General features: G+C 39.0%; 2 protein-coding genes and 1 long non-coding RNA gene across 5 annotated transcripts in view; 1 reads left to right on the top strand and 2 right to left on the bottom strand.

Annotated features, from left to right (window-relative positions):
- The window catches only part of acot7 (acyl-CoA thioesterase 7), a 49,737-nt gene extending 31,907 nt beyond the window's left edge, over positions 1-17,830 (bottom strand). For 2 of the 3 annotated variants that reach the window (XM_008413512.3, XM_008413513.3), the window contains exons 1-4: positions 17,743-17,830; positions 13,045-13,162; positions 11,971-12,127; positions 888-979 (exon numbers count right to left, since the gene is read on the bottom strand). In XM_008413512.3, coding sequence (XP_008411734.1) covers positions 888-979; positions 11,971-12,127; positions 13,045-13,162; positions 17,743-17,789 — 414 coding nt within the window. In that variant the 5' untranslated portion in view covers positions 17,790-17,830. Of the gene's footprint in view, positions 1-887; positions 980-11,970; positions 12,128-13,044; positions 13,163-15,025; positions 15,198-17,742 lie in introns of those variants that run through there. The other variant, XM_008413510.3, reaches the window with a different exon arrangement.
- On the top strand, positions 15,264-17,873 carry LOC145552210 (uncharacterized). Its single transcript, XR_014088165.1, has 2 exons — positions 15,264-17,627; positions 17,720-17,873. It is a non-coding gene; the product is annotated as an uncharacterized LOC145552210 (long non-coding RNA).
- An 899-nt stretch (positions 17,874-18,772) lies between these two features.
- On the bottom strand, positions 18,773-24,052 carry LOC103467276 (transcription factor HES-2-like). The gene is made up of 5 exons (XM_017305645.2): positions 23,967-24,052; positions 20,070-20,313; positions 19,883-19,978; positions 19,674-19,761; positions 18,773-19,574 (listed from the first exon to the last, which is right to left on the bottom strand). The coding sequence occupies exons 2-5, from the start codon at positions 20,157-20,159 to the stop codon at positions 19,258-19,260; spliced, it is 591 nt and encodes a 196-aa protein (XP_017161134.1). The 5' UTR covers positions 20,160-20,313; positions 23,967-24,052; the 3' UTR covers positions 18,773-19,257.
- Positions 24,053-25,532: the final 1,480 nt, after the last annotated feature.

Below are 25,532 nucleotides of genomic sequence, written 5' to 3'. Positions count from 1 at the left end.
ATCAAGAGCTTCACTTCACTGATCAGTGTTTCCTTGCATGACTGAAGGTGCCAAGAAGAATAATATTTCTCCACTGTTTAATAATAAATGTTTCCCTAACCTTCTTGTGAAATCCAAAAGAGAATTTAATATCCTCCTCATTAGCAATGCTCACAAAGACCTCACAGTGCCATTTTACTCCAATGGCACTCTCACAAAAGAAGTCTACTTTTGTTATGCATTTTTACTTCAAAGCCAGTGCAATCATTGAAGTTTACCATAAAAGTTCTATTTTTAGACTATTAATTCAAATCGAAGCCATTTTCTTTATAAAAACTCAGTATAAGAACTTCTATGATGGCCCAGAAGGACCAAAAATGCAAAAGCCACAACACAACAACAGATGTTTCAAAGTAAGTTATGCTAGCAAGTTTATCAAAACCTCCATTTAAAAAATTAAAAATAAAAAATCTATATTCCTTTATATGATAAATTCAATTTTAGCTAAGAACTGCCAGTTAGAGAAGAAGAACTTGTGTTGGACCAAATTGATCAACTTTATAACATTTTAACATTAAATGTTAAAATATAACTCACGTAGTGAGAGCATTGTAACATTGATTAATTAAATTTACACATAAAAATGAACAACTGTTTCATACAAAAGTGACAGAGTTTAGGAACTCTTTCCTGGAGAGTTCAGGGAGAGAGTTTCTCCTGAATGGGCCCTACTTCGGTTTACTGGTAGCTAAGCTTCTCCATTAGCTTCCTCCAACCCTCTAAACTTAGATAAGACTGCTACTTACCAGAGTTAAGATGCGAATTTCTCTCATTCTGGGGTCAACACAACCCCAGAATGCGAGCCCAAAACAAAAGCTCTAAGCCGACCAAGACAAGCTTTAACATACCTTAATTGGAGGCACCTCCATGACCTTGTCAACATTCTGCAGAGAACAGGGGACGTACCACAGCGCTGCCTTGTTGGCCAGCTTTTTTGCACCTGCAACAGGAAAGAACAGAGTGAATTCTTGTGCAGTTATGTCAGCAGGGCAGCTTCCAGCTGTTTTTGGCAGTCAAGACGTTCTGACATGTTTTTTCTATTAAATGGAACAATGGAGCAAAATCCACTCTCCACACAAAACGCAACGGCCAATTTAGTTTTCAGCCGTCCTTTTGTCGCGGTTTATAGATCCGGCTTTTGCTGCAAACAAAGAAGACGAAGAGAACAACAAAGACTCGGAGACAATTGTCCACGTCCGTTCAGAGCAGAAACGATCGTTTAGACTAAGTTTTTTTAGCACAAGGTTCTGCATAATTTATACAGTGTGAATCCCACAAGTGTAGAACACATTAAATACCATGACATTCCACACAATAAATATTCCCAACAAATACCCATGTTGTTTACACCGAGGCCAAATAAAGGCCCTCGCACTTGAATGCAGCCATTCCAGTTTTGTGTCTGTGCCTTAAGGTCAGGACGAGAAACTCACTGAAATCATGCAATCAGGAGGAGAGGTTGTTATAGCGATTTCCATTCATCCCACACTTTGTGTCACTTAATTTACAAACAGAGAGAGAGGGTCTGTTTTAAAGTGCTGGAATTACGACACACACGTGAGGACACGAAATAAGAGGAAATAACCTTCTTAAGCTATTCTAGTCTTTAACTTGTGGACAAGTAGCTGATTTTCGCAATGAACTATGGAGCTTCTAATAATCACTTTTGTAAATGTACAAACAAATGCATCTGCAACATAACCCATTTTAGCCCCAACACTCAAGGCATTTTAATGAAGACGATACTCATAACAATAATAACCAAGTTATTACTGGAGTGAACAGCTTCATAAAACAGTATAACAGACTAATAAGTGAAGTAGCTAATGAACAAGCAGCTAGATTCACCAGGGCAAATAACAATTAGAGCCTTTTATTTTGCATTATAGAGAGCTCCTATCAATTCAGCTGCTAACGTGCCTCACAGCTGGACTCTCGAGACTGAGAAGACGACAGGTTAATTTCACGATTAATTCAGGGATATTGGTCTGGAAAGCGATGCAATTCACACAGTGGATTACAGAAATAAGAATCCGACCGGGAATCAGCTTTTCTGATAGCTATGTGTTCATGTGTGGATGAAATCTGAGAGGTTCGTCCAAGCTAGAGCTGCACAATACATTGCTTTAAGTACACCATTTACACTTTGAACTGAACCTTAACCATCAACCCATTTACTTGCATAGTTAATGTCCAGAAAGAAGGTTTTAATGTCAATCTGAAACTTAGATCAGAGATGACATCTCCTGTATGTTTGGCCCCAACCAAACTAATAACCTTATTATAAAATATTCACACATTACTTAAAATGGCTGTCTTAATGTGAAGTGGTTCAGAACTGAATGCACATTTCAGCCACACGGATTCTAATAAATTGTCTCTCAGAAACAGAAATGCTAAGCTGAAAATAAGCAGGAATAGAGCTATTAATGTGGCCTGTGGTCATCTTAGTGACAAGGGCCGTGGCTTTAGCATTTGACAAAAGACTCTTGGGAACAGAGTACCCTACAGGTCACTGCTCATGTTATGCGCTGAAGTTAAAACTGCGCAGGCAGCTGGGCCTCGTTGCCATGCCCACCGTGCTTCTCTCCCACTCCTCCTCCCATTGGCTCAAACCCTTGCCAACAACCAGGAAGTTGCCCACAGGAGTGAGAGAGACGTATTTACATATCCTCGACTCAACCCAGGACTGAGCAGCTCCGGTCTATTATTAGCTCCTGCTGGAAGTTTTAAGTGAATTGTGCTCGCAATCAAGGAAGGAAGGCGAGGAGTGAAAAGGAAGACAGAAGGGAGAATCTCCGGAACGAAGCATTCCCACAACGACTGATGACCTTTTCTGACCAGAGTGGAAACAGGGAGCTGGCTCTGAATGCCAAATCCCTCTGCAGCACATGAAGACAATGTTGATGTTTGAGCATGACATCGCCTTGACTCCCTCCTTTATCCTTCACCATATCCCCAATAAAACAGCAAAACTTCCTCCCTGTTATGCGTGGGAGATTATTTATTGCGTTAGATGATAAGGAATCTTAGATCTTAAGGGGTCAAGGGAAAAACTGTCCTTGAAAACGAGAAATTGTGTTGTTTTTAAGAAAATAACTCCAGCATGGTTTGGTTTTGATTTTATGTGTGGTCACATGAAATTTTAATTAATTTACTCAGAAGAGATGGCAGAACAGGCAGCTGGTTCACTTATTTAGGATTACTAAATAAATTACAGATCTGATTTTGGCTACATTCCTTCCAGGAACAGAAGTCTCACAAATCTGCTCGCTGAAATTTCCACTGACTGAGTGCGTTTGGTTTTGAAATTGACCTTAGTCTGACGAGACACAGCTAGTCTTGGATTTAAGTCCATGAACAAAAGAGAAAAAAAATCCCTAAGTAATGGACTCATTTCCTGATTATGATAAAAACACGCATATCTCCTTTAAAGAGACAGTTTTGTCCCCTCAACTTGAGGGGAGGCGATAAGATGAGAACCATCTCAAAGATGGCCGATATAAAAAGTCAACTCAGAGAAGAACCAAGAGCAAGAATGAAAAGACAGATAGATCCAAGCTGCCACAGAAGAATTTCCAAACACAAGGCAAAACACCAAAGACTAAACATAGAGGCTTTTTAAAAGGCCGGTGCTTATGTGGAGGAAGACTCCCTCCGGCATGGATTATCCCATATTCAATCCCCTTTTATCCAAGTTTAAGTCATCAATCATGGCATCCTGCATTTCCTGATAAATACCTAAAAGCATGTTTCTTTTCTCAAACACTTTGATCAGACTTGCTATCTGAACATCTTTGATCTCTGGTCTTGCTCCTCTTGCCCGCCTGTGTTTCTTTCCCCTCAAAGGGTTTTTACTGCCATTTTGTTTCCCCCCTTTTGTCTCCTACTCTCTGCTCTTAGTTCTTCCACATTGGGAGTAAAAAAAATTATTTTCGTCCTCCATCCTGGACAATGTGTTCCAGGATTGGATGGAGCACAGAGAGGATCATTCCTGGTGCTCAGTCCCGGTGATCAAAACCGCAGATTTTTCCATTGCACTGTGCCAAGGCTCCTACTCTACTTTTAACTTTACTATGTTCTCCCTGTGAGATGTTACAGCCTGATAGGAAGAGATTAATCATGTGGGCAGGAAACGTTTAATGGCAGCGCTTTTCTTGTGAATTTCCAATGCTCAATTTAAACATGACAGTATACTTTAGGCTCTCTGAGTGCTTTTAGATGTTTAAAAGGAGAAAGAAAAAGAAAACCTTTGTCAGCACTTAATGTCTCGAACTAAATTTACATCGACTGCGGGACAAAAACAGCTCTACGGCTGATGAACTCCAGAGCAGTTCATCCTTACACTAGCTCCACTGCAGTTCCTGTTGCAAATCTCGGATATGAATGTAAGATAAAGAAAATGTTAGCTTAACAATCTAAATCGAGCATAATCTGTGCACCAAAGCTGTCCAAAAATCTCCTCCATCTTTCAGAGCTCTGGGGCAGAGGGTGAAACATTGTGTGATTTTATTCATTAAAATTTTTTTTTTTATATATGTTTTAATAGAAGTTGCACAATCCCCCAGAGATTCCCTTTAGCTAATATTATGCGAGATGCTTTTTTGTAGCTTTCTACCAGTCTCTGACATTGGTCTGAGGAAAGTTTGCTCCACTCCTGACGTTCGGCTGTGAGATTGTGGAGAGGATTCTTGCATGAACAGCTTGTCCTAAGTGGTCCTGCAGTATCAAGATCTAGATTTTTACTTTGACTTAACACCTGACTTTTCAGAACACAAACACACTCTGATACAGCAGAATCGATGGTGCATTCTGTGTTGATCTTGGTCTTTGTTAGCGTTGTCCCAGGAAATTTTTGTAAAATCTTCATGTATTTCTTAGAGAGTAGAGGTTGACTTTTTCCACATATGACTACATTTAGAGTTTCTAGAGACTTCTTTTAGCATCTTGCAGCCTGCTTTCAGGGTGAATTTGCGTGAACAACCAGACCTGGGCTTGTTGGAAGCTGTTGTGAATATCCTCCACTTATAGACTATTTTCCAGATACTTGAATGGATGATTTCAAATCCTTTTGAGACCTCTTTAAATCCCATAGCATATAATCTTCTTTCTGAAGGCTTCAGAAAGCTCTTTTGATCTAGTTCAAGTGAGAGTGAACACTTTCTTGGTGTTCACTCTCGCTTCAAATAGTCAGGAGTACAACAAATAAAATGTCTGAGGTTTGAACAGGGTATACCTACGATAAAACACTGAGTAATGATATTCTAACCATGTGCTACTGATGTGATACGTCTGGGTGTAATTTTAGCCATTTTACATTGAGATAAATGCGGAATAACTGAGTCCTCACCAGAAATTGTACTCTAACCTATTACAAAAACCCAGGCTGCTAAAGGTGTCCTCATCTTTTTCAGAAGATGATATAAGAATTTGAAAGGACTGATGGTGTACTGTTACTAGCATTTTGACCAAAGTCCTTTGTCTTTCAAACCTTAATGTCAATTTTACATTAAATGGTCTCATGTGAGCATGAAACAAACAGTACGGGTTAGCTGTAGTTGTGTTACAAGAACAAGAGCTGTCACTACTGAGCCTCAATCCACAATGCAATCCTCTCAGCTATGTGTGTATTGAGGGGGCATAATCTGGTTATTATATGTTTATGTAAACCTGTGCTTAAAGGTGCATGCACACACAAAGCCCAAATGCCTCTATTCATAGAAACAACCTGTGTTTCTCATGTGTGCAAAGCAGATCTGGGTGGCTACGGGTGCCATGTGCGCATGTAGCTCTTCAGAATTTGTGTGTACTTCACTTGAGGTATCCGTGTGTCCCGAGACAGTTTTGTACATGGGTGGGTACAAGAAAATCTCTAAGCACTGTGGCATGACTGTGACTGCACATGCGTGTGTCAGTGCGCATGTGCGATCCCCCAGCAGGGACAATCATCACGGCTCGTGCCCACAGTAGGCAGTCTTACCCTGGGGGTCTGTGACCGAGGCCCGCCTGACGAGATGCTGCCTGACTGACTGTGGAACCTGGATGCTTTGCCTCACACACACACACACACGCAGGCATACACACACAGACAATAAACATGAATGCATAAACACAAAGATGTATCTACAAAAAAAAAACCACTATATACACAAGTCTTACTCATCAGCCACTAAACCACAAAACCCTCACGGCTGTACAAAGGCACGCTCAGTTATAACAAACTTCTGCATGAAAATACACTTATTCAAGTCTGGCCCTGAATGTGTAAAATGGTGCCAGTCCTGCTTCATTTACTAAGAAGGGGGAGGATGTCTGCTCAGAGTGCAGCCATGTGGGTGTGAGGATGCGTTGAAGTGCGACTTTTTTTTTTCTCTCTCTCTGCGTCGAACGTGTCAGCATTTCAGGCTCCTCGTGTGCCCCCTGTTCCTCCCAGCGCTCCCCGCTCGTCGGCCTGCATCAGCGGCGCGGTGGAGAACGTACGCGCGTGCGTCCCCGTCAGGCCGCGTGTGCAGGTACATCCACTTGCGCATCCGTATCTGACTGGGCCACAGTGTGCGAGGGACTGACGCTAAGCCGACATGACAGAAGCAAATAATGTCTGCTCCCGTTATCTTCTTCTTCTTCCCCCTCGGCCTCGCAGGAACCTTTTAAAGGGCCAAACGCTGATGAAAAACACGCGCTTGCATATGTAAAGTGCACATGTCACAAAATGATGAATCTAAGTGAAGATCATTAAAAAAACCCGGCTTTTACATGTTCGGGAGACATGCCCACCCACCAAAAAAAAAGGGGCACATACCACTAAGGCTTGAACACAAAAAGATGCATTCAAACACTGAGCTTGAATGCACGCACACAAACACGAGCGTGTGTCCGTACATACACTCAGATATGACCCACTTCCCATTCAGTACATATGACCAAAATCTGCACAAAGCGACAACCGGTCTTCTTGTTCTCTGTAAATATTTTCCAGATATTTTAGAATGTTTGTTTTACTACCTTGTGTTAAAACTACTATGATTAGAACTGTATACAACTTGTTTCGCTATTATAGGAATGACTGTGATTGCATATGCTGTGTTTTGGACAATACAGATAAAATGGTTATCCCAAAATATCTCACCTCATCTTTGCTATAAAAGACATTAAAATGGTGGCCTCCAATATTCTAAAAGTAGCAATTTGTAATACTGTTATTTTTCGCACTATAATGCGCACCTTCAATGAATAGCCTATTTTAAAACTCTTTTCATATACAAGGCATTATAAGGCGCATAGAATAGACGTTACAGTAGACACTGGAGTTACGTTATGCATCCACTAGATGGAGCTGCACTAAAGTGAATGTCAACAAAACAGTCCGACTCCGGTCGGCGAGGAAAGCCTTCAGCGACTGGGCCGGGGCGTGGCCGGACGATGGTCACCCTTCTCCATTCGCTCACAGCATATTGGTGGAGAACGTGGTGCTAAATGACCTGCAGACGACCTGATTCTAGATGGTCGGTAGTTAGATAGGTCAGTCAAACTTTATTAAAAGATTACCAACCAGCATTCTGACAACTATCCCAGTATGCACCGTGCGCTTCTTCTTCTACAGGCGAAAATGAAGTCGGCAGCTGCTTACTGTAGTTGCTAGACCTGTTATTGCTCAATATTGGTCCATATATGAGGTGCACCGGATTATAAGGCGCACTGTCGGCTTTTGAGGAAATTGAAGGCTTTTAGGTGCACCTTATAGTGCGGAAAATACGGTAGTTATGTCAGTGACCTTGTCTGAGACTAACCATTTTTCAATCCTTAATTCCTCAGTTTATAGTTGAAAAAATAATGTTGGAAAATATCATCAGATTCAGTCAGATTCAGCTCCACTTCTAGTAGGCCAAACAGATCAGCCTATTGCATGTGCGCCTTGTTCTTCAATTACATAAAAGCATATGCAAGTTTAATTACAAAGTTCTCCCACATGTTCATCTAATGCATTTTATACTATAGTGTACGCACTATAAAACTTGATTGTCACTTTAGTCAGATTGCTATGCATTTGTTTTTTGACAAATTCAGCGGCTGAGACGCCTCAGATGTTGTGCGTAGTGTGTAATGCAAAAGTTTTTACAAAAGAAATAGCCAGCAGAAACTCATTCGTTGCATTCATTCATTCATTAAATTATATAAATGATCCTACATTATGCAGATGCTCTATCTGCATTAACGATTTACTTGCCTCAGCATGCCAAATGCTTGGAGTTCATGCAAAGGCACAACCAAATTTCTGTTTAATTCAACTAATAAATATTTGATGCATTAGGGGTATAGATAAATTCACTTTAAGCCGAAGATGCTTAAGTGATCATTAAGTATGAAAAAATTAGATGGTGACATAAGTAGAAAAGTTAATTAACAGTGTTGTGATGCAGTGAGAGACTGTGGATTTCATGTGTTATTCCAATTTACACATAATAAACAAAACTAGGGTTTATATTGGATCTTCCAACCTCAAAGCACACTGTGAAGGACAAATGTTTAAAGATACTGTGAAAGCATGTATAAAGTTAGTGAGCAGCTATAAGGGTTTGATTGCTGTAAAGCCAATAAAGGTTTTTACGCCGATTATTGAGAAGGATTCTGTATACATCTTTTGTCAATATTCCATTTTTAAATTGGATGGGAAAAGAAAATGCATTAATATTATTAATAATTATTGTATATTATTTAATTTATTTTATAAGATACTTGTCTCGTTTCAGATTTCAAACAAAAATCAACAGCCTAATAATGGCATTGATCTTATGCTACATTTATTAAGGTTCACTCACCTTCGCATGCTGAACACTTGAAGTGGCTCTAACTGACGGCAGCTTGACCTGCTTTATGATTCATTTAGCTAATTATTTTACTACTTGTGTGATCTCCTAGGTGGTCAGCTGATTCTCAATACACAGAAAAACATAGAACTAGATGTTTACATCATGGTAAAAGAAATGCAGTAGAATAGTAAAATGTACACTCTTCATTATAATATCCACAGGACAGCAACTCATAAGACATCACACATTCAGAACCAGATTACAGGATTTGACATTCACAAAGTTTACTTCAAAATTTTCTCAAAACTCAAAAGATTTTAGACATGCACACAAACACGTAGAGATAAAAAACTATATTACAGGAGCATTTGGGCTTACTTGATTTTTTTTTTAATACTTATTTTGTATTATAAATTCAGAAAACAACTTATAGACTGGCATTTTTACCTTCGTACATGCAACAGGGGGTTACTAGATTGATGCAGCAGGATAGAAGTGAGTCATAATGACACTGAAGTGATTGCCGATGATCTGCAAACTCGCAGCCAATAAGTTTATGAAATACAGACCATGTCAGAATGATGGATGTTGAGCTAGAATATCCATATGAATCTTATGCTAATCGATTTGTTCTCTTAGCCGTTCAAAATTATTCATGATTATTCATAACAGTGCGAGAGGCACTTTGATGAATCCAAGACTCTGCAGAGGATTGTGGGTGAGAACAGGAAAAACTGAGCACCACATGCAACAGGTATTTTTAGGGTACTTCCTCTGACATTAAACATTCACAGTATTTTATGGTTGAATGTGTTCTGAACCTCAACCCATGTCTTGAATGAATTTACTCAATGGGCTCTTTTTTCTTTTTTTCGCCATTCAGGGGTCCTTCCTGTCAAGGCCACAGCGGACTGCCCCTGCAGATGCCTGCCTGTATGCCCACCGCTCTACACCTGTCACCTCATATCTCTGCCTCCACCTCCATCAATGAGAGCTCGGCCCAGCAACGAGCCAACCAACCACTATGAGCCTGTTGCTACGGCAACAGCCGTCTAGGGGATACTTCTTTTGTTTCTCACAAGTCCTTTTTTTCTCATCTATCATACCATAATTCCCTACTCGCAAAGTATTTCTTCTTCTGCTCAAATTCCCTGTGCCAGTTTCCTACATCCATCTGCCTTTCTGCTTCCCTCTGTTTGCTTTTTTCAGTCTCCCTCTCATCTCTCTATCTTCTGCACTCTGCATCTTTTTTTACCCTCTTTAAGCACAACCAACCACTACATGTAGTTTGAAACTAATCTGCAAAGTCAGCAGTATTTGCAACTTTTTCGTCAAAGTTCAACCATATGTTCAAAAACTACCTTAATAATAATAAACATTTGTCTCATGTGTAAATGCACATAAAACATACCTTTATATAAATATAGGCTGTTGCAGCTTAGTTTGCTTTTTTATGTGTGCAGATGGTATTTAAAGGTTCATATATAAAACACAGCTCAATGTTAATTTTCCTGCAGCTTCATACAAGCCTGCTTGCAGAAGCGAATCTTGGTTTATGTAGCCTGTAATAATAATCTGTAGTGCAGAATGCAGCATCTTGTTAAAACAGTTCAAGCTATTTTAAGGCGATTTTTACATATCTAGAAAGGTTATTAACACAATAAGTATGATTTGCTGCCCTCTACTGAACAAACATGGTATTTTTTAACTACTGATATTGAATGAGTAGATGACAATATAAATCCCCCGCATTAATGATCTCAACAATGCTTTGTGAAAAAAATAATAATAATTAAGATAATATGCTATCCTAATATCTTTAATTGTGAGACTCTCAACCTTCTCAGTAGAAACATAAGGGATAAATTACTGCTTTAAATAACAAGGATATGATATTGTGCAAAGCATAATTAAGGTAAATATAATAATTGCTAAGATGAAAATGAGATCCAGATTCTACAAAATATTTCTGAACGTTTAAAACCGTAAGGCTGAACATGTTGTACGGAGTTCTGAGGCCATTTAATCCTAACACTCGTGTGTTTAGGATAGAAGTGTAACATATATATTTTTTTCTCTATTTGTTTATTTATTTATTTTTTTTTTTTTTTAATAGATAGTATTGATCAAACATTGACAAAACTGTGCTGAATTCTCTTACAGAGTCCCTAATGGGACATTGAAGGAAAAACTAAAAAAATAAACTTTCTGGTGCAAATGATATTATTTAATGCACACAAGAAAGTTTTTTTTTTCTTCACTGTTTATTGCTAAAAATTCTGAACATTGACAAACTATTCAGAAAGAAAAAGGATCATTTTCATACCCTGCCCAAACACTATTGAGTAACTCTGGCTCACTGTACGCAACTCTGATTGGTCCGTACAGGATTATGTCGTTGCTGGTCTTCCAAGATGCCGTGCATGTTTGCAAGGGAAGAAATGAGGTCTAAAGATTTTGTCATTAAATCTCAGGTTAGTTCACCCAAAAAATTCCCACCACCGTTTAACTACATTTTTTCAACACTTTCTTCAGGGAGTGAACTGTGGTTTAATTCTGCACATTTCCACATTTCTGGCTTGCAATGTGGTTCAGTGTGTCCGCCCCTACTTCCTGTCTTGCAGAGATAAACTCCAACCTACAAAACCATGAACAGCAGAACAGCTATAGAAAATTTGATAATAGGTTTTTATCAAGAAAAGTTCATCTATCCTCCCATCTCTGCTAGAATGACATTTTTGGGGGGATTTTTTTGTTACAACAAAAAGTTTTACAATGCTGATCAAATAAAATACAGGTCCTCCTGAGCTGTGAAAGGTTCAAACTGCCATTGTTCACCGCTTTTATCCTGATCTGTATCTCACTTCAGACGGAGGGCCTTTGTGTGAGTTTCTGTTTTTAAATCCTCTAGTACTTGACAGTTTCATGTTGTTTTTAATCCCTGCAAGACCTTTAAAGCACCACAAAGACATGAAACGTCAGTGTTTATAAAATCAATCATTTCTGTTAAAGTGTACAGCAGCATGGGATTTATAGGCCGCTTTGCATTCGGTGTCTCTGACCTTTACTTAATGGCATGCATGGACATGTCCTTTTACTGAATGTCGGTGTTAAGTGGAGTCACCTGTCAAGATGTTTTCAGCGATGACTTTGACCTGAACCTCCAGCGAGTGCTTGGATGTGTAAGTGATCTCGGCGCTAACGTGGACCACCTCGCCGATGAATACAGGCGACAGAAACTCCGTCTTCTCCACCCGAACCAGAGCGGCTAAACATCTGTCCTACAGAAAGGAAAAAGAAAAGTTAGCGTAATTACAGACAGAAGAATAAAAGACGAGTCATTTTTCTCGTGATGCAGTTAAATAATCAACTTAGAGTAATAATGCTGGAAGACATCTTGTGTCATCCCACTATGCTTTAGCAAAGCACCGTGTTCAACTAAAAATAATGATTTCTATATCTCAGGTTATCTTTCAGTCAAAATCCAACATAAATGACCACCAACTCAACTTCTGTTCAAAACAGAATAAAAGTCTAATTGTAAATGAGCTTGAATAACATTAACATAAAACCTTTGGAATTCCAGTTTCAGTCTGCAACTATGGTGTTTCACCAGCTGTTTCACCTTCATTAGCTCAGAAAACAATTGAAAACTCTGTCAAATTTAGTAGAGTTTCATGAATTTCTAACTTTGCTCCCACATTTTTCAGCCACCTATCATCATATAAACACAGCCTTTAACATTTGAAGTTCACATTCCACAATATGGGTCACTTAAAGCAATCTGAAATAAAGCGGATATCTCAAATAAAAAAATAAAACAAAAAATGTTTTGTTTTAACATTTTGCAGCAGACAGGAAATGAGCAAAGACAAAAGAGGTAAGACATGTTTCAAGGCCAGGAATTAAACCCTGGTGGCTGTGTGGAGGACCAGCCTCAAGTTTATGAGCCATATTTTCTTCTTGTTGTATATAATGGATATTGTCTTCAATGTACCTTCAAAATGGGGGATGAGAACAAGTGATGAAGGCATTTACAGTCTGTGTGACATAATGCAGCGTCATGCTGCCAATGGTTTTATGCTTGAACATGGCGGGCTGCATTGTGGGGATTCAGGTCTGAGAGGACTTCCTAATATTTTTGTTTACTTTACCACTGGAATAAAAATAATGAGGACTAAATATGGTTAGTACTTACTCCATTCTGTGTGTTGCAGTGTCTCGTGCCAATGATGCTTCCAGCTTCTTCGATCATCTTGAGAATGATGCCGCCGTGAACGTTACCCATAAAATTGGCGTCATCTGGCAGCATAAGCCTGCAGCAAAGCAACAGACTAAGTGTCTCAATCTGATAGTAATATGTTTGCATTAATAAATAATTTTGGAGTAAGATAAAGAATCCCACTATTTTGGAGTGGGATTCTGGAGTCATAGTTAAAGGAAGGTAAAAAATAAGACTTAAAATGAACACACACACATCCACATATACACATAAAATCTAAATAGCAAACAGTTATACAGACGCGCGTTTCTATTTTGTTAATGTGGCCCGTCCATTTTGATGGAAAATGCTGTCTTTATTTAATAAAGTCACTCACACAGATATGATGCTGTCTTGAGATATGAGTTGCCAGTTTCAAAGTATACCAAACTTTTATACAATTATGGTTTCAGAAATGCAAAAAACTTCCCTCATGCTAGTAAAGGGTACTTTCAATGAGATGCAGTAAAAAGGGCCAGAGTGAGCCTAGTTGTTTCCAGCTTTATGGAGCACAGAGTAATACATCACGCCCCCTATCCTACTTGTTTCTGCACACTTCCGGTCAACTGGCTGAAAGAAACTTAATACAGTTTTCCCTCATTTACAGCAAAGACACATTTGGCTGTTTCATGGTGAAAAACACAAACAGTGCTGTTATGGAAAGTAAAGGAGCACCGCCTCGCATCACACGCTTTAACGTCTGTTAAAAAGTCGACCTCAGAGCGACCTTCAGTGGACAGCTTGATTAAGAACTTAGCAATCAATCACTTTGTTATGCCAGTGTTACTATACAAAGAACAAAGCAAAGCATTTTTGAGTTGTGCAATAAGCATTCAAAAACTATCACTAAATGTAATAAGCATTTGTTTTGGTTTTTTTTGTCCTTTTTTTGTTTTTCGCTCAAGTATTAGATAATAAGATTCTTTAACAGCCAATATTTAGTGTTGTTTCTTCAGTATTAGATATTTATTTTTCTCCTTTAAACAAAAAGCATCCAATCCAAAAGCATGCTATACACTGTTGTATTACCGTACATTTTAGTACAAATTTCTTGTCATTAAGCTGTGATATGTTACTTTCAAGTTATCATACTAATAATCCTAATTTTTGATTGCATTTAATTAGCATGGATCAAGTCAAAAGGCACAGTGCCAGTCTCACAAAGACAAGAAAGACTCAGAGACCGTAAGTGATTAGTCACAACTGAGACTGATGAAGGTTACTGTAACAGATTGTTGTGTCCTTGCTGGGTTTCATTGCTAGAAAACAGTAAAGCAGGAGAAAGTATCCTCTGCAGTCCTATGAAAACTTCTTCTCTTTTTTACATTCGTCATAGTTAAAGAACGGGTCTAACAAGACCCACTAATCTTGTGAATCAGGCAGTAAGTCATGCTTAACCACAGAAGAATGCAGTTAATAATGAAAGGAAATCCATCTCATAACAATATTCTTAATCTTTTACTGCGATGTGGTTTAGTTCCCATAAAACACTCCATTCACTCAGCTTCTCCTATGAGTGCAGAAGGCTTCCTGTGAGACATTTTTCAGTTGGGTGGGGAAAATTAGTTATCAGCACTGAAAATACTCCAAGATCACAGTGACCTGAGTGTTTATGACTCAGAACAAAGCAAAGTGACTTTTACAACTACGTACACAATAAGTATGAGATCATAAAACAGGGTTAGTGTTGTGAAACCTGATGAGTCTCATGGACGTTTAACAGTTGTAGTATTATGTGGTATCAGAGGTGGTGAGGATGCAGTAACAAGTCTAGATATGAAGTTGAAAACTAGTTTGAAACTTAAGATCAGTGAATAGTTATGGTTTTAAATTGTTCTTTTCATAATTAGGCTATGCGAGTTTAACAAAAACAAATACAACAAAAAAAAAGTGTATATTTCTCAGTGCGATAAAGTACCTGCTGAGTTGGAATTTCTTTACCACATCCTCACATCCTGCTCCCACATCTTTACAGCCATCCCTGCAGCCTGGTTGACTTTGACTAGGCTCCCGTTTTTCCATCACTGTTACTGTTTTGTCCACTTCATCTGCTGCCTCTTTACAATCCATCTTCACACCCTGGTTGACTCTGTTCTCTCTGGAAGCCTCCCTGTTACTGTGATCTTAGGTTTTGGCAATGTTCTTACAGCTGATGTCATGCAGGGTAAACCCCAAGCTGGCTTTAAAAAAATGCCAGAGAGTAGACGACGAACCCGATCTCGGCAGACACTCACCAACAGACAAATAAAATCTGACGTTGTCAGGACAGGAAGAACAGGAAATGTGTCAAATGATGACATCACGCAGGGACATGAAAAAATGACTCACCGTTGGTCACAATTTGTTTCGTAAATGCCTGAGTAAAAAGTAGCCTGGATTTTCAAATAAATCCCAAATCTAGATTAAAATGTCATTTGGTTTTGAAAGATTTTTTTAAACACCCTCAAGCTAATGTTTTTGTAACTCAGCATACTGTAGTTTTTTACTACACTGTACCCACCTCTTAGTGGTTTTTATGAATTATTACACCTAAAGTTCTTGGAGATCTGCCTTATGATTAATTTTGTAATAACCTGTTCAAATGTGGTTAATAAAATTTACAGCTAAAACAAAACCGTATCTCCTAGAGTAATTAATGCCTTGGGTATTTTTGTTTGTTTTCACGCCTTTGACTATGTCGTAGCAGTCATTCTACTCTCATATGAAAAGCTTTTTTCAATTGGATTTGAAACTAGAGTTGGGTTGATTGCTCCAATCCGCACTGAAATAAGGTTGAAGCAATTTGTCTTTTGCCTTTGTTAGAATGCAACTTTTGATTTTGCAAACAAATTAGCTGCTTCGCTCCTGGATTGCTTTAAAAAACAACCCAGTCACTAAGTTAAGAAGGCAGAGTTATCGTCAGCATCAGGAGGGAAAAAAAACAACCCATAAATGGACATTTTGGTAACAAAACATTTCCTTTTAGGGTATTCTCCTTTTCCCTACAACCAAACAAGTCAACTACTTTTGCTTATTTGCATCCACACCCACGTGTGAAATGTTCTTGCTTTCTAAAATACACATGCATGTAGTGCTCTACAGCGTTGTAGAGTACAGCATAGTAGAAAGAAAGATTCAAAGAAGCACAAAAGATCAGCTCCGGCCATTCTATACACGTGTAACTTTACTGACTCTTTGATAATCTAAATGTTCGTTACATGAATCACTTCAAAGCTTCTGCAGGCTTAAATGCTGAAATGTTTCAAGTTCTGACTGCTTTAAACTTGTTAAACTGGATGCAACCATAAATCCTAATTAGTACTCTTAAGTTTATTTTCTGTGAGAAAAGTGTTTCATAAAACTGCCAGTATACAGTGCCTTGCAAAAATATTCATACCACTTTTACAGTTTATGTCATAGACCAATACAAAGTATTGCATAATGTTTAAGGAGAAGGAAAATTGTGTGTGGCACAAGTCTTTTTGGACATGCTGCATGTCTATCAGCTTTGCACCTCTAACATTATGCTGGGTTATCTCTCCAATCTTTGCACATTTAGAGGTTTTGCACATTCTTCTTCGTAAAACAGCCCAAACACAACTTGCCACAAATTCTAAATTAGACAGAACTCTGAACTTTGACAGAGCCACTCTTACACTTGAGTTTGCATTCCTCTGTCTCTGTACCAATTGTTTTGCTGTCTCTAAAAGGTTTCCATTAGATTGATCTGTCCCCTCATCAACTCTAACCAGTTTCCAAATCCCTTCTAAGGAAAAGCCTTCCGACAGTATAAATCTTAGTCTTAATTTTTCTCTTAAAATCCCAGTAGAATACATTGACATTTGTGTTTTTACCTGACAAACATATTGAAATGCTTATTTTTGATTCAATTAATAATGAAGATTCAATCTACAGTCACTGGGGTTTTATTAAACAATGTAAAAACCCAATGGCATTGGCAGGTTAGATAAAACTGTATACCATTGGTTAGCTTGAAGCTAGACTGGGATGTGACGACCTCAGATATTAGAGACACATAATATTGTGAACGAGTTATGTAGCGCCCTCTGCAGGCGAAAGAGAATAGCTGCAGCAGTACATGATGAGTTTATTCATAGAAGGGATTTTTTTTAATACGCCGGCCGGCTATTAGATTAGCATTCATTACAGTGTAGTCTGCTGAATGACTGTTTCTTTCTATGTCGTTCATTTGGATAATATCTTTAAAACATAAGTCCAAAGATTTTTCAGGAGTCACAGGAAAGGAGATCTCTGGCTCTTAAAAATGAACCTCTATTTTAGCTTTTAGGCTATAACGAGTTGTTCTTGGCAGTTAAAGCGCTTCCTGCCCGGGTAGCTAATCGAGCTAAGGTCATCACACAGCTAAGATCCTTAAGACAGCAGCTGCAGGGTATGACAAACCGAAGCAGAATACGTATTGTGGAGCGCTGACTTAATAAAGGAAGTGTTTTCACGGACGAAGTGGACATCTTGTGTAAGAATGAGTCCCGAAGCGGCGGATTATCCGGGTTATCATCCGGGTGAGCAAACGGTCACACGGCGTCGCGAGCAGAAAGCGCTGTGCTCATCATTACCGACAAACTAAACGAGTCTTATCTTCGCCCCACATTAGAAAATGAACCATGGCCGTCATACCTGCATAACTGGAGGGAGGATGCTTCGTCCATCCCCGGCGACGACATGGTTTCCTGCGTGATACTGAGAAATCAGACAGACTCCCCCGGCGGCGTCCCAGGGCTGCTGTGGTCACCGTGCCTCTTTCAAGACTGTTTGAAAGGGGAAAGTAACGGAGACCGCAAAAATATTGACCAGATTATTCATATATTTTTAACAAACTTCCATATGCTTGGTTTACATTTTATAAAGTAAAGGAAACTTGAATGGCGTTTATATACCGAGCTCTGGTGAAATAAGATGTCGTTGGGCAGTAAAAACTGAAACTATGTCAGTACTTTAACGTACCAGAGGGGGGCAGCAGAGACCGCTCTAACATCATCCTCACCAGTGTTACATTTTATCATGTCAGTAGGTGGCGCATTTGAACTAAACATCTGTCCCACAGCAGACATGCTAATAACACTGTGTGATTAATTATTTACTCAATAAAGTGCCCGTGTTGATTCACATTCTATGCTATTTTTGCACCAATATGTAATATTACATTAATCAATATTTATTTATGGAGTCTCTTTTTAACAGGCATAGTCTGGCGATGTGCTTTACACAACTAAAATTCAACTGCTGAAATAAATTTCCCTCAATAAGATATGCAGTAAAGCGAACTCCAAATGATAAAAACTGTTTAAATAAGCTTGAAAAAGAAGCAAAGGGTAGTGAAAAGCACAATACATTAAAATTACACCAGTTTATAAACCAGAACATAGGAAAACATAAGAAAAAGGCACATGTAAAAAACATTAAGTGCTTTATGGTTAGATTTTGCAGTTAAAGTGGGTTTAGGTTAAAAAAAATTATCCTTTTTATGGTGTCTTTTTATTTTTATTTTTTCCTTAGCTCTTAAATCTGGTTTCCCTTTAATTTTAGCTCTAATTTGAAAAGAATGCTTTTAATTGATTTTATTTTTCATTCATTTATTGTTCTTAATGCAGCAAGCGAATCCCCATTAAGTGTGCACAGAGAAAAAAACCAAAAACAACTCAAGACGTAACCACGACATCGTAGTTTTATTTATTTACATCATATATACAATAGGTGCTGAAAACAGCACAACTACAGCACGTCCCCAAACAAAGATACTCTTACAGAGACATTCAATGTCTACAAAGTCCATTTGCACTGACTCAGAACTCTGAAGTCTTTTGTGCAAATCCGTACACATAATGACCCCTTGGGTCTTACAGGGCTGTTTCAATAGCCCTTCATCATTCAGTCCAGCGAGAGGACTAAATATTGAACGTATACATACATGCGGATTTAAGAAGAATACGACTGTCTAACATTGTCAACTTACACAAGACAACGGACCTGCGCGCAAAACTCAAGTATATAATACTTAATCAAACCACTTTAACAATAAGTTCTAAAGAACCATACACATTTACAAGTAATTCAACTTAAAAGTAACACATCATAATAGCACGATTAAAGACTCCTCATCGTTAAAGATGAGGGATCTTTAACTGCGGAGCTCTACCAGGGTCTCCACACAGCAACGCGGACTGGCTGCGGGCCTGATTGCGCTCGGCTGGCTGCTGACGCTGCTTGGCTCTCCAGGCTGGCGCTGACGCAGGTTTTCAGGGTCAGGAGTTTTTGATGGAGCAGAGGGAAAGCCCTGGCGTTATGGGTGCAGCATTTCAGGCAGGTCGGCGCGCTGTTCGCAGACATGGACTTCTGGACGAAGTCCTCGACTCGCTGGCGCGCCTCTTGCTCCAGGTTGGTTTTGGGGAGCAGAGCGGGGACGCGCTGGAGGCAGGCTTTGAAACCGTCTCTGTAGCTGTCTGCTGGACCTGAAAAGACGAATAAACGTGAGTTTTTTATGTTCACAAATGGAGTCCGGGGCTTAAGTACTGATTGAAACGATTTAAAGGCGCAGAATTCGGACTCACCTTTGACGTTAACAGGAGGAATGTCACTGAGGAACTTCACGGTCATTTCCAGGATGTCGGCTTTCTCCAGCTTGGAGTAGCGGGTTTTCTGTTAAGAAAAAAAAAAAACACAAAAGCGAATGTTAAACACGCAGAGCTCAGAGTTATCTTGAGTTTATGGAGCCACATTTGAACTTTGCTTATGATAAAATTAGAATAGAGAGGCTTACGTCTCTGCCTGTGAGGGGAAGAATGAGATTCTTCAAGAGGTTCAGGCTGTCGTTGATGCGGGCGCGCCTTCGTTTTTCCATCAGTGGTTTCATAGTCTGAAGAGAACACAGAGAGTTTGAGTTTACATTCATACGGCTAAAAATTGGAGCTGATCCTCCGGAAAAATAAACAGGCATTTAAGCTTACCTTTCTCAAATCCAGAGCCTCTTTCCTTTTGGCCACAGTCAGCCTTGGAGAAAAAGACTGGAGAGCGTCATAGATCGTGTTTGGAGACATTTCTGAGTGTCGTCTTTGTACCACAGAAGTGTTCAGGAGCTAAATCGGGGAGGATGTGTCTCTAACGGACTGACGGTTCGGTATTTATCCAAGTCCGCGGCGTCGGTTTCCGTGCGTCACGGCTACGCCCCCAAGCCGACTCAAACGATCCGGACTGGCCCGTATGCGACAAAATCAACACAAAAGCATTGAATTTAATAAGATGACCATCTGTTCACAGTTTATAAGGTATGTGGAAAAAAATTGCGTGTCTGCAATTTGATCCACAGACATAAACCAAACAAAAGCTGCGTCAGAAAGCTGGAGAAATCAGTGCGTAAAGACGCACAACATTGCAAATCATATGGTGGGTTATTTACCTACCAGAAAGTAATTTTCAAAACTCCCTAACAGACATCAACACCACTTTTTCTTTTTTGCTTAGTGGTTGAATTATTTTACGATTCATTCTTTGAACATAAACTCTAATATTAATGCGTAATTGCGCAACAAAACACAGCTTTGGTGCTTCTCGAAGTTTGACATAATAAGTAACTTGAGATCAAATGTTTTAATTTGTATATATGTATTTCCAAACAATATTTCTATAAGGCATAGAGAAGAAGGCTTTTGAATCGCTGGATGTAATTTGATTATAATTACGTTTAACCCTCTAATGTTCCTTTTTGTGATCTTATCTGGTCCTCTTTATAATATCAAAGTTTAAATGGTTCTATGTATTCTGAATGAAAATCCAGACCAAAGCAGGTTGCAGTACGTGCATCACTCATATAGGGGTCAGGTTTGTGTGTGTTCAGAAAATTATTCCCTCAAACACACACTCATTCTTCGATCACACACCCAAGCCACGCTACTTTTATATAACATCTGCTCCTATACTTTGACAACAAAAGCTTAGCATATCCATATGACGTTTTTATGCAGTTTTTGTCTGGAGGGTCGGGGGAGGGTCTCTACCTGTAGGGAGTGTCCGACTCCAGCTACCGCTTCAAGCAGAGAGGTGGGGGCCGAAAAATCGGGGGATAAAAAGGGGAAGGGGGTGCTCGTTAACAACAGCTTTTGCTTAAAATAAAAATTACACCATTTTGATTTTTTTCTTCTTCTTTTTTGGTTGTTGTTTTTCAGTACTTGAATTTTGTAAAAGTTTAAGTCGAGTTTGACACGAAGCATTCGTTGAGTACGCGTCGTTTCTCTTTCAATTTTCTGCAAACGAACATCTAAAATGTGCACCAATGTTTCTGGTTTTGAATTTTAAAAAAAATGAAGCGACATTGACAGCCCATCAAATGCCTCTGCACTCAGGGGAACCACGCGCGCAGCACGCGCCACGGGGACCAGATGGCTGTCTGTTACAAATCCCCGACCCCACCCTCACCCTGTTCCTCCATGTTATCACCACCATCTCTCCTCCCCCATTCATCTCCTGCGTCGTGGCTCTCTATCCCTCCGATTCTCATCCGAAGCAGTGGGACACGCGCGTGCACCTTCCCCTACAACCCCCCCTCCAGTCCAAACTTCAAATTCAAGACACATGATCTCCACGCAGTTTTGGCTTGGGTATCCCGTCTGCACGCATCTCATAGGTCCGTCCTATTCCGGTCCAATCACAACACGTGATTCTCCCACTCCCCCAACTCAATTTTACTCTTTCTTAGCTTGAGTCTTGGGTGTTTTTCAGCGTCCAAGCTTTCGTTAAAGCGTTCTGGTCACAAAAGGCAAAAAAAAGAAAAAAAAGAAAAAAAATATGTCAGTTGTTGAGGACAAAAGATTCTGGGCATGACTCAGATTCTTTCTACAGGAGTGTTGCATCGTGTTCCCATGGACAATTTTCAATTTCATGTGGACACTAATGGTGACAAAAAAAAAAAAAAAAAAAAAAAAAATATATATATATATATATATATATATATATATATATATATATATATATATATATATATATATATGCACAAATTAATAGAATTTACACGATACAACATAAAACTAACTTCTATTCATTTCTTTTAAATATCTATATTATACAGCAGTAATTTGACTCTTTTTTCCTTATGTACAGGTGCATCTTAGTATTTTAGAATAACATCAAACGTCTATTCATTTCAATGATCCAATTCATTGCAAACGCATTTCAAACGTTGAATAGTGAAGATCATGTTGATTGATGATCATAGCTTACAGTTGATGAAACACAAATTCAATAGACGATGAGAGTTAGATTTTAAAAATATATATCGACAATACAGATTTGTTAGCACCGTGTTTTGGTCTGCACAAGGGTAAGATACAAAAAGTTGAAAAAGATGGCTGTTCACAGAGCGCTGTGTCCAAGCATATTAACGCAAAGTTAAGTGGAAGGATAACATTTAGCAGAAAGAGGCGGAGAAATAACAGCATTTACCGCAGTTAGCTTTAAAAAAAATCTACATGGTAGAAAACTATTAAAATACAAGACAACACTTCAAGAGCAAAATTAAGTGTAATACGAAAGAAAAAACAATGGATATGGACATGAAAATTGGGATAAAAAAAAGGTCTGCATTGTTAAAATTGGCAACCAGATTATTGCCAATGTCAAACTGCTTAAACTTTGCTTATAATTAGTTCTTCAACAACGCTGTTTATTGGTTAAAATTGTGTTTCATCATCATTAAATTTATGTGACATTTTTTGCATTGATAAATGGTATGTATTTGAATTATGAAGACCAGCAGCATGACTTTGTGGTGAAGTAACAAAGATAAGCCCTTTCCTGGAACCGAGCGGCACACTTGCTGCACGCGTCCCTTACCCACCCCCCACCATCCCCGCAGCAACAGAGGCGGGTGATGAAGAGGGAGGGGCTCGGCACCTCTCGGTTTTCTTCTTACGACGAGAGCCCCCTTCGTTTGTCTTTTCAGGCAAATTCAGCGTCAGAAACCCATCTGTGCGGTCAGGATAACATTGAGCCTTTGTCTGACCGCGGAGCGACACATCATGGGAATTAAGAAACACAAGCTCAAGAGCAAGTGACTTTTACCGCAGCGTGGTGGGAGAGAGACGCCATACAGATTCAGTGCTTTTCTTGCCATTTAACAAAAAATCGCAGTTTTAGGATTCTTTTTTTTTTTTTATTTACCGCCGTAAACATAAACTCCTTCAGAAATATAGAGCATTAAAATGTTCATAAGGGCAGGTCCAAGAGAATAAAACGGATTTTGTTTACCCTAACTGAACCAATGGCCAAAAATAATCAAGTATTTTGTAAGAATGATATCTACCAAATATGTATACACAGAGGCGTCAAATGTAAAAGTTTCTTCTTTAGTTGGAAAAGCTAAAGCTCAACTGCAAATAGGGAACCTTGCCTACTGGACTTATTTTATATGAAAGAGAAGCTTTCTACTATAGGAAGCAAGCAAACTTGAAACAAAAAAAATTTTAGATATTAAAAAATACTACAGAAAGTACAGAATATTTGATATTTCATTTAGTCCATTATGATAGTATTAATTTTAGCATTCAGAAGCACGAGGGCTGTGCAGTCATCACAGCATGTGACTATATGTTAGACAACCAGCAAACAACTAACAACAGGTCTTCACACAAGGCCGGCTTTTCTTAACTGAAGAGTTTTTAGAAATGTGTTTTTGTTACTGAACAAACATTAAGATAATACACTTATCGTAATACACTTATGGTAATGCAACACTCGAAACGTTTTTAACTGAAATAAGAAAGGAAAAACATCCTTACTAGCCAATAGACATAATATTGCTATTTATCAACCAAAAAAATCAACACATGTCTTCCAATCAAATAAATACTTACAAAGACTAATGTTTTCCAAGGTTCAAAGCGTAAAAAGTAAATTCAAAGTGTTCACGGGCCGTTTCCTTTGTCCGAACTGCCTAAATTCATGTTGACTAGGTTACCGGAAAAGATAGTTTGCTGCTTAGAGCGCTCACTCGGTCATGTTTCTGCAAAAACAGTGTGACATAAAGGTTGTTTGCTACAAATGTTACACTGATAAAATTTCCAACTCCCCAAAATATGACTCTTCTTTGTATGAATTTAGTAATAAAACTTGATAATTAAGAACTTATTTGGCAAGTTATTCATGCAATTTATTTTCACTATAAAATAATTTACACTATTTGATCAAATGAGAGTAGGCTGCACAGTGGCGCAGTTGGTAGCACTGTTGCCTTGCAGCATGAAGGTTCTGGGTTCGATTCTCGGCCCTGGGGTCTTTCTGCATGGAGTTTGCATGTTCTCCCTGTGCATGCGTGGGTTCTCTCTGGGTACTCAGGCTTCCCCCCACAGTCCAAAAACATGACATGTCAGGTTAATTGGTCTCTGTAAATTCTCCCTAGTTGTGTGCATGGTTGTTGTCCTGTCTGTCTCTGTGTTGCCCTGCGACAGACTGGCGACCTGTCCAGGGTGTACCCTGCCTCTCGCCTGGAACGTTAGCTGGAGATAGGTGCCAGCACTCCCCAGTAGGGACAAGGGTGTTAGAAAATGGATGATAAAATGACATCGCAAGAGCTTTTCCAGCTATTGGTTAAAGTAGGAGCTGAAACACACAACACACCTTTTTCTTGATGTGTCGCTTCATGTTGGGTAGGCTTTTCAAACCTACCTAACATCAGTACCAGCACCCAATGATCTCCAAAGCTGCGTCCTAAACACACCCTTGTGTTCTTGTTCACCCAAGATTGCATCCAAACCACAGCTCAAACAAATATAAAAATATTGAATTCAAAGATAACACAACCATTGAGGGCCTGAACTCATGAACAGTGATGCACCAGAGAGGGAAACCTCAAGCTCGTAGTAAAGGAAGATTCTGGAGCAACACCAAAACTGCTCCAAAGCTCCCATTAACTCCTCCACTGGACCCTGTGTAGTGTGGCTGGATTAATTTTGGATAATTTTCATTCAACCATAATGTTTGTTTCTGATAAGAAAACAAACACTTGAAAGATAAGAAAGTAATGTAAAAGGAATGTTTTTACAATGTGAAATTGTCTTAAAATTCTTCATTTTGACAATTGTCTTTCAAAAAGCTGTGAAAAATTCTTGATTGCCATTACAGCAAAACAGCTTATTGAACGTTTCCACTGGTATTCCGAGGACTTTGGTAAAGAATTCCATGTCTTTGAGGTTCAATGGTCTCCATGTCGTCACCCTAATTCTTAGCTCCTCCAGATTCAAGCTGGGAAACTGGTTGGACCATTCCACAACAGAAACCAGAAATGTTTTGCCTTGTTTTGTTCAATCTGTTGAAGTAAGTCATTTTTCTTGTAAAAAAAAAAAAAAAAATGGCTCAGTACGAAGATTCACTCAGTCTGAATCTGGAACAAAAAAAAAGAACTTTCTAAATCCTCTTTCAGG

This window comes from Poecilia reticulata, chromosome 7 (assembly GCF_904066995.2).
Source record: "Poecilia reticulata chromosome 7, P_reticulata-male-v2, whole genome shotgun sequence".
Classification (NCBI taxonomy): domain Eukaryota; kingdom Metazoa; phylum Chordata; class Actinopteri; order Cyprinodontiformes; family Poeciliidae; genus Poecilia; species Poecilia reticulata.
This window is presented reverse-complemented; position numbering and strand designations above follow the sequence as displayed.

Excerpts from the sequence above, each read along its gene's own strand:
- LOC103467276 (XM_017305645.2), bottom strand. The coding sequence starts at position 20,159 with ATGTCTCCAAACACGATCTATGACGCTCTCCAGTCTTTTTCTCCAAGG. Across the intron at positions 19,762-19,882 it reads TTCCCCTCACAGGCAGAGAC|AAAACCCGCTACTCCAAGCT; the intron begins GTAAGCCTCTCT and ends TTTTCTTAACAG. Across the intron at positions 19,575-19,673 it reads TCCTCCTGTTAACGTCAAAG|GTCCAGCAGACAGCTACAGA; the intron begins GTGAGTCCGAAT and ends TCGTCTTTTCAG.